This window comes from Callorhinus ursinus, unplaced genomic scaffold (assembly GCF_003265705.2).
Source record: "Callorhinus ursinus isolate GAN/ISIS: 27379988/994484 unplaced genomic scaffold, GSC_fseal_2.0 scaffold21, whole genome shotgun sequence".
NCBI classification, from domain to species: Eukaryota; Metazoa; Chordata; class Mammalia; order Carnivora; family Otariidae; genus Callorhinus; species Callorhinus ursinus.
Window position 1 is genome coordinate 1,313,943 of NW_027397083.1, and position 14,553 is coordinate 1,328,495.

At 41.9% G+C, this 14,553-nt stretch overlaps 1 protein-coding gene across 8 annotated transcripts in view; it reads right to left on the reverse strand.

Annotated features, from left to right (window-relative positions):
• Window positions 1-11,456: 11,456 nt before the first annotated feature.
• The window catches only part of CTNND1 (catenin delta 1), a 47,275-nt gene continuing 44,178 nt past the window's right edge, over window positions 11,457-14,553 (reverse strand). For all 8 annotated transcript variants that reach the window (XM_073904580.1, XM_073904579.1, XM_073904577.1 and 5 more), the window contains one exon: window positions 11,457-14,389. In XM_073904580.1, the coding sequence (XP_073760681.1) occupies window positions 14,378-14,389 (12 nt within the window). In that variant the 3' untranslated portion in view covers window positions 11,457-14,377. The remainder of the gene's footprint in view (window positions 14,390-14,553) is intronic.

Sequence of the window (14,553 nt, forward strand, 5' to 3'; positions counted from 1 at the left end):
ATGGGTATTAAAGAGGGCACGTACTGAATGGAGCACTGGGTGTTATACTCAAACAATGAATCATGGATCACTACATCAAAACTAATGATGTAATGTATGGCGATTAACATAAAATAATAAAATAAAATTTAAAAAATAAAATAAAATAAAATATTCAATTGTTCCCCCTGGTGGTTGGAGAAAAATTTTTAACACTGCAGAATCTTGTTTTAAAATATTACCCAGAAGCCCGATTTAATAAAGCAGTTAGAAGCAAAGCTGTTAAAATGTGTAGGTGAACTGGTGTATTTTCTGTTCAGCCCCTCTCCCATCCTTGTGCCTGCTCAGGAGGCACCACCACAGAACCCTACGACTCCAGGGTGGTTTTGAAACCCGTTTGCCTGTGTGAGACAGGAAAAGAACTTCATAACCCAAGCCCCACTGCTGCCGCCGCCACCCCCCTTGCTAGTCCTATTTCTTGTTGCTATTTACATGTCCCCATGCCTCGGCTACCTGGAACAATTAGCTCCCAAATTGGTTATCACCATTAAAAAACAAAAACAAAATCTTATTATGGGGAACTACAAAGAAACATAAGAATCAAGTAGAATATTATAACAAACCTCCATATACCTAGTCCAGCTTCAGTAGTTATCAGCTCACAGACAATCTTATTTCATTTATACCTCCCCTCTACTCTTGCCTCATCCTACTTAGAAGCAAATTCCTCATAACATTTCATCCATTAAAATTTCATCGCATTGCTCAAAGTGACAAGAAATTAATTATAACCCACAATACCACTGTCACATCTGGAAAATAATAATAACCCCCTTGGTAATATCAAGTATCCGGTGTTCAAATTTCTAATTATCTTCACAAAATATCATCTTTATATCAGGATCCAAATTAAGACTCACATATTGAGATGAACTGATGACTTTCTTTTCATCTGTAGGTATCCTTTCATCATTGTTCCTTATTAAATCATTATATCATTTTATAATGTTATCATTATAAATTGGGTCACTTGTTTTATAATTCCCCCATTTTGCTAATTGCATCCCCCTGGTATAGTTTAACACTTCCTCCATCCTCTGTACTTCTTATAATAATTGTATCTAGAGATTTGATTAGATTTAGGATTTTTTTTTTCAGAACCAGTCTGCAGATAGTGTCTGAGTGGCTCTCTTTTGATGTTAGCAGCTGTTCATGCTCAATGCCCAAGATCTAGTTATTAAGGATTACAAAGTGATGATATTCTACTTTGATCACTCTGTCATTTATTAGATGAAATGTTTCTATAAAGAGAAACTTCCCCTCACCTAGGATACCCAGTGAACCATATTCCTTTTACACTTCTGTACTTTAGCACATTACACTTGACCTGCATGACTTCACATCTTCTCCAGTTGGTGGCATCCTAGATATCCTTTGAAACCAACCTAAATCACCACCTCAGTGAAGCCTTGCCCTCCTTCCCAGCAGTTTACCCCCCTTATAATGCTAGAAAGTCATCATTATAATAATGCTTATCTCATTAACTCAAATTTAATGCCTCCATCCCTAGGACTGGAACTCCTCAAAGACAGGAATGGCTTTTGGTTATAAAATAGTTATTGAACAAATACTTGCAGGATTAGTGAAATACTAATGGAGTCAGGATTTAAGTTTAGAAAAGTATCATTTCAGTGACATTATACAGAATGCAAGTTACAAAGCAACTGACTGGCAATGAGGTAACCATCACTGGAATGAGAATTTCTAGAATTCAAGACACTCTACAAGAAGTAAAGATGAAGTCAGAGCTGAGTTACCAAGTGTCCGTGGTCAGACATTATTAACCAGGCCAAGAGAGGAGCGCTCGAAGCCTGTCTTCTCAAAAGTACAGAGAAGACATGGTAAGAATCAGAATCAAGTGGGCTTGATTCCTCAGGGTCCTAGGAATTCCATCAGTCGCGAGTCAGAAGCAGGCTGCAGCCTTCACATGGCTGGCCAGCCCTCAAAGCCAACTATGTCCTACTTTCTGTCTCTGCACTCAAATCATACCTGGAGATGGCAGGCAGAGCAACTCCTCTCTTCAAATGAAATCCAAGTAAAAAAGTCAAAAGTCAAAACCCTCCATGTGTTCTGAGGGATGGAGAGGGTGCGATGCGTAGCATCTCTGCCCAGGGGCACAGAGCAGTAGGAAGCTTATTTTCAAATCCTCTGGGGAGGTGGGGTGATGAGGCGGAGAGGCTGAACCACTGAGAGAGGGACAGGCTGAGGGGAGGTCTGCTCACCCTGCCATAGGATCATGGGCACCCAATCTCCTGAGGAATTGGACAGTTGGGTTCCATTTTAGCCCAGAAGCAGGAATGTGCCAGGGTCTAAATAACATTATGGCAGACTTATAGAAGTAAACTGGCCAATCATGAGGAAAGCAAGGGAGACCTAGATGTAGTAGAAAGATGTCCATGACATATTTTTATGGGAAAACACAAATCACAGAACAATTATGTAGAGCATGCATACATTAATTCCATTAGAAAGAAATATATCTTGTGTAAGCACATACAGAAAGACATCTGGAAGAATATGCAACAAATTGTTAGTAGTTATGCCCAAGGAGTGACATAAAAGGGAGTGAAGAGTTTTAGCTCAATAATCTGCTGTATTAAATTTTTTTGGGGGGGGGAAGCTATATAAGCTTTTATCATTTAAACCAAGATTTAAAAAAAAAAAATGTATGTGGCAGGATGGGGTTAAGGTATATGCTGCTGAATGTGCATGCCCTCTTGCAGGTGGAGATGCCTGGTGGTGATGGGCTCTGCCAGGAGAGGACACCCATTCATCTCTTCTATCACAGGTGGAGTCCATGAACCCCTAAATTCAGCACCCGCTATGCTCTGTGCTTGGTGTTTTACTTCTACTCATAGCTGGAGAACTGCCCTGCAAGGACAAGTCTCCAGCCTGCTGGTCCCATCTGATGCCTGAAGGCATGGGGTGATTTGGCAGGAAGTCTACTGTAACAGTGTGAGCCACAGGGTAAGGGCCCTGGATGGAAAGAGTAGAGGATGGATGTGTGTTCCCAGGTCAGTCCTGCTGGTCCTCGGAGATCCCTATCTGGAGTGAGCTGGGAATCTCGGCTTTGCAGGGAAGACTTGCTACAAGGGCAACCTCCCGTGAAGTAGCTTCCTTCTATTAGTCACAGGATGGAAGATGGCTTCACTCTATGGGCTATGCTCACCACTCTTAAAATGACAAAATTCTGAGCAGGGAGACATAGAACTAGAGATTTGTGATTCTTAATAGGCTACCAGGTAGTGCAGGTCTGGAGTAGCAGCAACCAGAGATATAGTGGAAGAGAAATGAAGAGGGAAAGCAAAGAAAGAGAGGGATCAAGGGGCAAGCAAGAGAGGAGTAGAGAGATAAGATAGGGCAATCATGTACATGGATAGAAGTATGAAGAATCTGAGTTATTGCCCATTTTGTCCAACTGATACAGTGGTCCTTCAGGATACTGAACCTTAGTTTTACACCAGAGGGAGGAAGAGTTAAAAGATTGGATCCATGCCCTCTAGGGTTCCAAGACTCCAGACCCCAAACCTCAGACCAAGATCCGAACAAACACTAAAGGAAGATCAGAAGAAAAACAAATATATCATCCAAAGATGAAAGATCAAAGCAAACCCTACTGTTTGCTGCAAGTTACTTCTCCTCATTGGAAGCCATGCAGGCTTTTTTTTTTTTTTTTATGATTTATTTATTTGAGAGAGAAAATGCAGGGGAAGGGGCAGAGGGAGAATCCTCAAGCAGACTACCCGGTGAGTGCAGAGCCTGATGGCGCTCCACCTCACAACCCGGAGATCTTGACCTGAGCCGAAGTCAAGAGTCAGATGCTCAACAGACTGAGCCACCCAGGTGCCTTTAAAAGAGAAAAGTGTTCCTAATCCAAACAGTTCTCTAGTTTCAAGCCCCTAGTGACATCATTCTAGGAAACAGATTTTCCACACCTTATTTTAGTCTTTTTCAGGATCTCCCTTCCCTTCCTAAATATTGATGTGACTCCAGAGTTGGAATCTAAACCCTCTGCTCTTCTCAAATGAACACTCCTTGACCCATAGCTTAGATACCCCCATGGCTTAAAGTCTGACTTACAGGTTAACCTATATATTGATAATCAATAATTCTGTATTGCATATTTGAAAGTTGCTAAGGGATCTTACAAGTCCTCATCACAAGAAAAAAAAATTTTGCAACTATGCATGGTGATGGATATTAACTATTTATTGTGATGATCATTTCACAATGTATACAAATATCAAATAATGATATTGTACACCTGAAACTAATGTTAAGTGTCAATTATACCTCAATAAAAAAATGGACAAAAAACTATGAGATTTAGAATCCAACAAATCCGGTCAAAGTCTGACTTTTGTCACTGTGTAACCAAAGGCAAGTTATTTAACTGCTCTAAGATTTCATTTCTTCATCTGTAAGATGGGGATGATCAGAGGTGTAGTAAATATTAAAGAATAATGCACATGAAGCCTTTAGCACAAAGGTTGGTCCCAAATATTTGCTATTACTATCTATGTTCATGTCATTCCCCATCTTACAGGATTGATATGAAGATTAAATGATAATATACTCAAAGAATTCAACATCTCAGAAATAGAAAGCACTAAATATTAGCTATTCTTACCACCATTACCAAACAGACCTAAAATTGATAAACTTTTGTCTCTACACTATGGTCTAGTCTAAGCCACCATCTCTTGCCTTGAGTCTTGCAGCTCCTTCTAACTGGTCATCTTGTCTTTACCTTCCACACCATTCTCCATAGCTAGTGACCTGGTCACTTCACTGCTGAAAACTCTATGCTCTCAGGATAGTTTACCACAAGTGCCTTGAGGACAAGTGTGTGTGGTCACTGCAACATCTCTATCACCAGCCTAGGACCTAGCATACAGCAAATACGTGTAGCTTCTCTTTTCTGATTAAGGTTCTTTATTCATTTTAATTTCATAAAATCTTTGCCTTGAAAAGTAACAGTAAAAAATATACCAAGATACCTAGACAAAAGCACTGACTTCCATCTAGTTACCATACTCATTTTTCTGTTGAATTCCTACACTGCTTAAATTCTTTATTTTAATTCCAATTAGTTTACAGTGTCTTATTGGTTTCAGGTGTACAACATACTGATTCCACACTTCCATACAACACCCAGTGCTCATCACAAGCCCACTCCTTAATCCCCATCACCTATTTCACCCCTCCCCCCTACAGCCCCCCACACAGGTATTTTTACTCATTCTTTCCCTTGAATCCCTTCGTATCTCTCACGGATTCTGTAGGAAAAGTACGTCTCGAGGTTTCAGACATACAGAAATACTGTGGTACCTCTGGTTCAGAGAAGTCTATGTGTCACAAGCACCACCAGCTTTAAGGGACACGTCCACCTGGGCCTGTGGCAGAGTAGTCTCTAAGCGCTTACTGTGAATTCTGTAAGGTTCATTCCTTAAGGTCCTCACATCTAGAATAGGGCTGGGACCAAAGAGTCCTAAGTACCCAGTGAGTGACTACCGCTGGCTTTTCCTCAACCAGAGACTGGACATGTGTACCATTTGCTTGTTATTTGGGTTGCCCTTGAAATCATCCCTGAAGTAGTTGGACAAAATATCTGAGCAGAGCAGTCACACAGCTAAACATAGATTATATATACATATATGTAGAAGACAGGTACCTGGTGATTGATAGAATAACAATACAGAAATAGTCTATGTGCCCACACTGTTCTAAGTGCAATTACATCATCTCATTTAATCTTCATAATGACCCTACTGGTAGGTATTATTATCCCCATTTTACATATGATGAAAGACACCAAAGGCTTAAGAAATTTGCCCAAGGTCTCACAGTTAAGTAGCAGAATAAGGACTTTGGACTCAGGCAGTCTGGTTCCAGAGCCTCAGTTTAGGTGCTCAGTTCTTTTATATATATTATCATTCTGAATCATCTCAAAAACCTGTAAGCCAAATTTCAGAGGTATTAACCCCAACAAAGAGAAAATAAATGATTAAAGCAATAGGCACTTGACAAGACATTAGCACATCTTGGTCTCATAGAAAATCTTTGCATTCCATTGCAGGTGCACATGCTTTAAGTGGATCAAAGAGAAAGAAATGTATATTACAAATATGTGTCACAGGGGTGCCTGGGTGGCTCAGTCATTAAGTGTCTGCCTTTGGCTCAGGTCATGATCCCAGGGTCCTGGGATTGAGCCCCGCATTGGGCTCCCTCTGCTTCTCCCTCTCCCACTACCCCTGCTTGTGTTTCCTCTCTGGCTGTGTCTCTGTCAAATAAATAAATAAAATCTTTAAAAAAAACAAAGCAAAACAAGTATGTTACAGAGATTTATCAACAACCCAAAATTTGAACCAACATCCCTGAGTCCTACACCCCTTAGAGCCCGGGAAATGATCTAAGACCCAGAGATGAGGCTAGAAGAGTCCAGTGCAGGGCACTTGGGTGGCACAGTCGGTTAAGCATCTGACTTGGGTTCAGGTCATGCTCTCAGGATCCTGGGATCGAGTCCCGCATCAGGCTCCCTCCTTAGTGGGGAGTCTGCTTCTCCCTCTCCCTCTGATCCTCCCAACCCATTCGTGCTAATGAAAAAGATTGGGGGGGAGAGTCCAGTGCTCCCCCTTGACCTAGAACCGGCAGTACCCACCAAAAGGTACATCTCTCTCATGTCAGAGAGGGAGCCTCCAGCCTTAGCCCAGCCCTACTCTGAGTCGAGCCCTATTAGGATAGGGTGAGGCCACTCAGGCAAAGACTTTGTACTCAAGGGATCAGCAACTAAGACAACAAAATATGAAAATACTGTCTTGACCTTCTGTCTTTAGGTCAGACTGACCAACTCACATACCAGCCAGCAAATAATCTTCATTTAAATTTTAACTTCAATTTAATGGAAATTGCTTGAATCTATTCTCTTTTCCCCTTCTTACACTTCACTCACTACTCTTTCCCTACACATATCTACTTTGTTGACCACACACTATATGCCCCAGGGCTTTGAAATAGAGGTAGGCTCTTTACCTCCTAATGGTTTGGAACTTAGATGTTCTATTCTTCAGCTATTTAGCTAATATGCACAGTTCCACACAAGTCTTATCTTTCCCCCTAAATGTAAGAACATGAAAATTAGTGCTGTAATCACCCCCAACTGACATGCTATTGTCCAGTATTTTCATTCCGGTCCATATCCCCCCTCACAAATTACATACTGCTCTAAGTTAATGCTTTCTTACTTTTACCAACATTTACCAGTCTTTTAGTGTCCTTTCTTGAATCTGGTTTGCCATTTGAGATCATTTTCCTTCTGCCTCAAGAACATCCTGTAGATTTTTACCTTTTCTGAGAGGCAAACCCTGCCTTTGTCTGAAAATGTTAAGTTTAGCCCCCAAGTGTCATTTTCCATGATAACAGTTTTGTTCTCAACAGGATGAATGGTAAGAATTCCAGGTTTCTGGCTTTCATTGTTGACGCTGAGAAGTTACCCATTGGGCTGTTTTCTACAGTTTTCCCTCTAGCTGCTCAAGATTTTAAGTCTTCTGCATTTCACCCTGTCTCTAGAAATGAATTGCTTTTTTTGTCTTGACTGGAATTCACTGGGATTCCTAAATCTGAGGTCTGGTGCCTTTCACCAAATCTGAATAATCAGCCATCCTGTCTTTGGATATTGCCTCTTCCTGTAATTTCCTCCTGGAGCTTCAGATAATGTGCATTACATCTTACTCTCTCGTCCCAACCTCAACATCATTGCTATTCTCCCTTCTTCCTTCTTCTTTCTTGTGTGTATTCATGCTGGATAATTTGTTGAGAACTATATTCCATTTCACTAGTAGCCCTTCAACTTCTCCAACCTATTTCATCTAAGTTTTTAGTTCAACTTTGTCTTTTTCCTAATTGAAAACGACTTTTTTCAAATCCGGATTGTTGTCCTCTCTTATTTTCAAACTTTCGTTTATAATCAAACGTTATTTCATTACAATCTGTGTGACAATGCCAACATCTCAAGTATTTAAGGATCAGCCTCTGTTTCTTTCTGTCCATCCTTTTCACTCATGGGGCCTTATTTCTTTGTGCATCATCATTTCGGAGCAGGACTGCTCATTTGCCTTAGGAGTATCTCTATGGAACTGAAGCATTACAGGGATTGGATTTGCTTCTGGAAATCACCTGGAGGCATGACCAACTAAGTGCCACTTTAAATTCCCCACTTACAATTTTTTTGGACCACACAGGCAGTGCACAGAAATTTGTACTGAAAACCCACAGAGAGCCATCTTGTGGTTATGAATTCTCAGGGAAGGTACTGTACGTCTTTTTCCTCCCACCTAGCACCATGGTTGAGACAAGTACATTCCTTGCTCCCTTCTATACAGTTCTTGTTTACCGTGACACTAAGGGTATTCCAGCTTTACCTGGAGTCACCTGCAAAACTCATTTCCTGTTTCCCATACCCTGTATAGTCACTAAAATAGATGCTTAAAGTCTGCTGAGTTTCGCAAAAACTCTGGGTAAAAGCTAGCTTTTAGCAATTGCTTACTTCTTAGGATTCCAGTTTTCATTTCATTTTGAAGATTCATAGATTCCTTATTTTTATGCTTGTTCATCAATGTGTTCTTAAGTATTATTTATAAATACATTTACCCAGCATCTTGCTTGTTTCTGCTGAAATGACATTTCAGATTATCTAATCCACCAAATGCCAACAGAAGCCTGAGCTAGTCCCAGCTATACGCACTACACTCCGCCCACCCTTGCTTCTGACAAGAGGTTATAAAAAGCCCCAGAGTCCAAAGTTCACAAAGACCAGTGCTAACCTTCCCTTGCCTTGCCTTGCCTTAAATGTGAGGGGAAAAAAGGCGGGAAGACAAGAGCAGAGTTAAGTGCCTCACACAACTTCACCACAGATAACCCATACTTTTCCTCAGGCACAACCACCTTAGGGCATTCAGACTGTGCCCATTAACATTAGAGTATCTGAGGAAAGACAGCAAGAGAGTATTCCCTTCTACATCCTCACTGGAAGAACTTGTCCTTTTCAACAACAGAGATGTATACAGAGAGAAATGCAGCACTTTTTCCTCAGCTAAAAATAAAACACCATGCTTACAATAATGTTTATGGCTCTTACAATGTATACTAACAAGTTTAAAGCTCTTGACTCAGTCCACTTGTGGATAGCTGGCCCTGGTCACTTCAGACCACATGAAGAGGAGAAAAACTAAGTCAGGATTATGATAATGCAGACAGACCAAAATGATTCTTTTTTTCTTTTTTTAAAGATTTTGTTTTTATTTACTTGAGAGAGAGAGAATGGGAGAAAGCACGAGAGGGAAGAGGGTCAGAGGGAGGAGCAGACTCCCCGCTGAGCAGGGAGCCCGATGCGGGACTCGATCCCGGGACTCCAGGATCATGACCTGAGCCGAAGGCAGTCGCCTAACCAACTGAGCCACCCAGGCGCCCCCAAAATGATTATTTTCATGCTTTCCCTACCTCACTTTCTCCAGCTTTCTCTCATCCATGTCTGCCTCTAACTTCCAGGTGGGTCAGCTGAATAACTAATGCTTTAAGTGACGGTCAGACAACAGGAAAGTCGGAAGTCATAGGTGATGTGTAAAAGAAATCCCCTCCTACAATGTCTTTTCTTACTTTTTTTCTGCTTTCTTGAGGTAGCCTGTCTTTGGGGAGTGATTTTAGTTTCCAGACACACCTCCTTGGCTTTAGCCAATGGGGCCACATGCTCCCCAGTCCAGGTACCCTTTGTAGCCAAAAGTGACACACTCGTCAAAGTCAGCAGCTCCAGAAGGTTCTCTCTGCACTACCGGGCCCCCTATCAAGGACTAGCCTCACCTCTCAGCAGCCTAGACGTTATCTGTAGGACACGACTTGTTAAGATAAGAAGTCTTTCCTACCTTCACACCAGCCTATCACAATTACCTCCAATTCGACTGTAAGCAATTCATTCCTTTGAAATGAAGTTTTCTCTATGAATTCTCCCTTACTATGATTATCATCACACCCACCACGGAACTAGTAATAGTGCCAGTGGAGTGGGAGACAGTCACCCCAGATTCCAGTTTGAGGCTAGAACCTTAAGCGAGTCATTAACCAGATTGGGGTCTCAAGTTGCAAATAACTGACCACAGGCATCAGAATAACCTAGATGACTTATCAGGATTTCAGATTCCTGAGTCGCTTTTATTCAGTTTTTGGAAATCGAACATAGGGATCTGCATTTTTCAAGCTTCCCAGGTAATTCTTGTGCACTTGTTCAGATCCAAAAGGTGAGGTCTAGTTGGTCTGTTAAGTTTATCCATGGAAATACCAAGATGAATCTCTGCCATCCTATACCTCAGATAAAAAGACAAAATTGAGAAATAATGATCTAGAAAGGCTGGCTGGTCCTTAGTTCTTCCTGGGGGAGATATTTCCACTTTGTAACGAAGTACTTTAAGTTCAGCAAGAAAGAACAAGTGTCCAAGTGAGGTCATAGCTTTGAGCTGCCAGAAAGTATGTCACAGAAGGACCCAATAGAGCTATTTCACAAACATGTTTAAAAAAAAAAAAAGAAAAGCCTCACTAAGATAGAAGAGTTGGTGGAGCATCATCTATAACCACTCCCAGAAAACAACTCAGGCTCTAAAGGATCAAGGAGTACATCAGCAAATCTTGACAAAATCCACAGGATTCCTAAAGTTGGTCTTAGCAGGAGGTACCAATAGGCTTCAAAAGCATTTCTAAATTAGTGTCAGGACACTTAAGAGATATAGGGGATTTACAGATCATTCTGTTTAACACCTTATTTTAGGTAGGGGCAGAGAGGAGAAATGTTTTTAAAAGCCCACAAATCAGGGCACCTGGCTGGCTCAGTTGGTGGAGCAAGCAACTCTTGATCTTGGAGTCATAAGTTTAAGCCCCATGTTGGGTTAGAGCTTAAAAAAATAAAAAACCACAGATCTTAACCACATAGGATTCTCATGGATTGTAAAGAGAAAGTGTCCATGTTTCATTCTCTAACCCTAACATCCACAACGCCTAGCACATAGAAGATGCTCAGTAAATATTTATTTAATGAAACAAATGGACCAACCCAGGGAGGGGGGAGAAGAGTAAGATTTGTTTATAGCTCATTATCAGTGGATAATAAATTTAACAGAAATAAAGACTATTCACCAGTAGCCTGGTTCTTCCACAGAGCTAGAAAACCATCTCAAGTGAAGCTACCAAACCTCTTTGGAAAGCAAACTCTCATAGCTTTTTGGCGCTGTTGATTCATCCTTCTAGTCTAAAACTACAACTGTTTAGACACAAGCTTTAAAAGGGACCAGCTACAATGCTTAGATTTCCTCACTAGCCCGAGAAAGTTTTCATACCCAAGACCTAGTTCAAACAAAATTGAGACATGACCATCATCAGAAGCTATAGATTTTTAATCTAAAGACTGGGCATACAGCAAACATTTTACATAAATTCTTGAGTTTTTTAATTATATAACAGGAAATAGGGGCCCCAGAAAAATAAGTCTCTTTCCACAGGTCTTAATCCTTGGCCTCTGCAGTAAAGACAATCTCTAGCAACCCAACAAGTGTTGGCTACCCATCCATATTACTGGTAGGACACAACAGCAGGTCTAGGTCTGTCCCTTGTCTTCTTACTAAAGGATTACGGATAGCCTGAAAAGCAACACTGTGGCCCAGTATTCAGTACTTATATACATGAGCCTTTTAATTACACATTTTCTTATTATAGGAGGGCAGCTGGAGTTGGTTCTAGTCATAAATGTTGAATGTTCAAGAGGGTCATGTATTGCAATGGGCTTTGTTCAACATTCATTTTATCAAATGTTGCAAAAGAATTCCAGTTGACTAAGAAAGTCATTAATTCCATATACTTCAGTTTCCTATCTCTAAGTGAGCAGTAAGTTTCCTGTGCTCTACTTAGCCATATTTCATTTTTAAGAATCTTAAGAGGAAAAATGTTTCACATGTAATTAAAAAGAGCGTTGCTTGGTAAGAGTTGGGACTGAGCTCACAATAAATCCATCCTGGTACAACCCCCTTCTGGCTGCTCTGGAGAGAAGGACACGGATACACATAAGGAAGTAACCAAGATGAAAAGGAGAGATGAGATACAGCTTAAAGTGAAGAAATGACACAGACCCCCCACATACACACTTTAAAAACTTTATTTATATAAAAAACTCATTTGTTTTTAAAAGCATTAACAAGAGAGAAAGAAAAACAGGAAAGGTATGGAGCAGAAGACATGCCCCTTAGTAGTGTTCGGTGGGGAGGTGGGATTTTTGGTTCTCTGGAATTGAATGTTTAGTGTTTTTATAAACAAAAAAGAAAAAAAAACTAGTTAAAGGTCCCCAAAAGCCCATGGCTGTTCTATTACCCACACCCCACCAAGAAAAAGAGCACCAGGAAAAGAGCAGAAGAGGACCAGAGAAACCAAGAGTGGAGCCAGGTCCAGATGGGGGCAATTTCCCCTGTGCAGTATGTTCTTAGGGTCAAAGAGGGGAAAAGGCTCCTTTTTGCCAGAAAAGGAGTGGGAAGAAATCGGAGGGGGGAAAAGGGTAAATAAGGGATTCTAATGCATAGAGGAAGGGAAGAGGGGTGGGTTGTGCACTTTTCTCCTACCCCATAGCCTCGATATATAAGGGGAGGTGGGGAGAGAAGGATAAAGATTTCCAGTTGCATTGAACAGAGCCTTTAGATTAAGGGGAGGAGTAAACGGCAAAAAAGGAGAAGGGTTAAAAAAAACAAAAACAAAAACAAAACCCAACCAGCATAGCAGCTGATTCCTCTAGTCCAACCCACTAACAAACAGTAAACTGAGAGGAGGAGGCGGTATTGGGGTGGGAAGGTGGGGGGGGCAGGGAGGGAGGGCTGACTTCCCTCCAGCCACTTCAGAGATGACAGTCAATTCTGGGCAACTAAGGAGAAAGAGTCGCACCACTCACTCCTCCCACATTTTGAGATTCATCAGAACAGGATCTTTGCAAAATCCCAACCATATACCATTGAGCAAAAGCTGAATGGCTGAAATCAGAGGCTCTACCAATTCCCAAAGGAGAACCTGATGTTCTCCAGGTCACCTCTCCTTTCTGCTATTTAGGGCCAATAGTGGGTAAGAAAGCAACAAAATATAATTTGCAAAATCATGAAAATGAGACCGCAGAGGCAAAGAAAGGCACATGGAAGGGAAGGAGGAGATGCACCCCAGGCCAAAGGCACAAAGAAGAGGCAAAACCAGGGGCAATCCCCACCTTTTAAGGGTAAAGGGGGTGGGAGTATGTACATCAAGTCCTTTTGTCAGCCAACCAATCCAGGGAAGAGGCAGGGCAGGGCAGGGCTATGAGGGGAGGAAAGGAGACATGGGGGGGGGGGGGGGGAAGCCAGCTTCAAAGCTTCCTGCCAGTTTCAGACTAACTGATTCACGTACATTCCTACTAGCTCCTCCTAGAGGTTCTTCTCCTCCCCAGAAGACATCTTTCTGCTCCTTCTCACCCAGAAAGTCTTCCTTGATACATTCTCCTCTTTCTACAGCCTCTTGCAAATGGCCAGGCCAAGTCAGCAGACATTATCACAGGATGGGAGAGGAAGATTGAGGACAGCCTCGGTAAGGGGCAACGGCAGCAGCCCAGGGTTGGCATGAGGCTTGGAGAAGAGATGGAGTCTGTAGGTCCATGATGGTCCCTGCCCTGGAGATGAGGAGAGCAAGGTTTCTTAATCTCAGTTCTAGGAGACCTTCACTTACTCAAGAGCCCTTGCCAGGTGGAATGTGCCAATGTTGCCAGCCTTCTTCGATTCAAAAATAGTCATCAGGGATAAGGGAAGAGCTCTCACTTCCCATTCTCCAAAAAAATAAAAGTCCCTTCCCCACCAGGAAAAAAAAATCTTGATTAAGAATCATCAGTTTATCAGAGTGCTGGATACTGCATATACAGCCTGTAACTTCCAATTCTTCCCATGGCTTCCAGTGAGGACTCCCACTCGCTCCCCCCTCCATACAAGGCCAAGAGTTCCAGGGAGAACTGGTAAAAAGAGCTAATCTGCAGCAGTTTCTCGAGATATGCATATAACTGAGTCAGGCTTCTTGGGAGCAACTGTAGGGGATCTGGAGGGGGGAGGAGGGACAATTAAGTTTCACTGGAAGAAGTTAGGAGTTGGTGGAAAGAAGGTGGCCACTTGGGGCTAATAAGGGCAGGAGGCAGCCTGGCAGTTGGCACAATAGTCCAGCGAAGAAAAGGAAAAATCATCAGTCCATTTCACCACCAAAAAATAAAAGTACATATATTATAAGCTCAGATGTAGCGGAGATAGTGGTGCTAAATCTTCTGCTGTAGGGAAAAAAGAGAGAAAGATGTTAATAGGGTTGGGAATGCAAAGAACCAAACGACAGTTGAGCAAATCTGGAGGGAGGAAAGTAGCACATAATGAAGAATCAGATCACCAGAGGCATGTCCCAGCCTCATAGGAGGCAACAATCACAGAAGCAGCACCC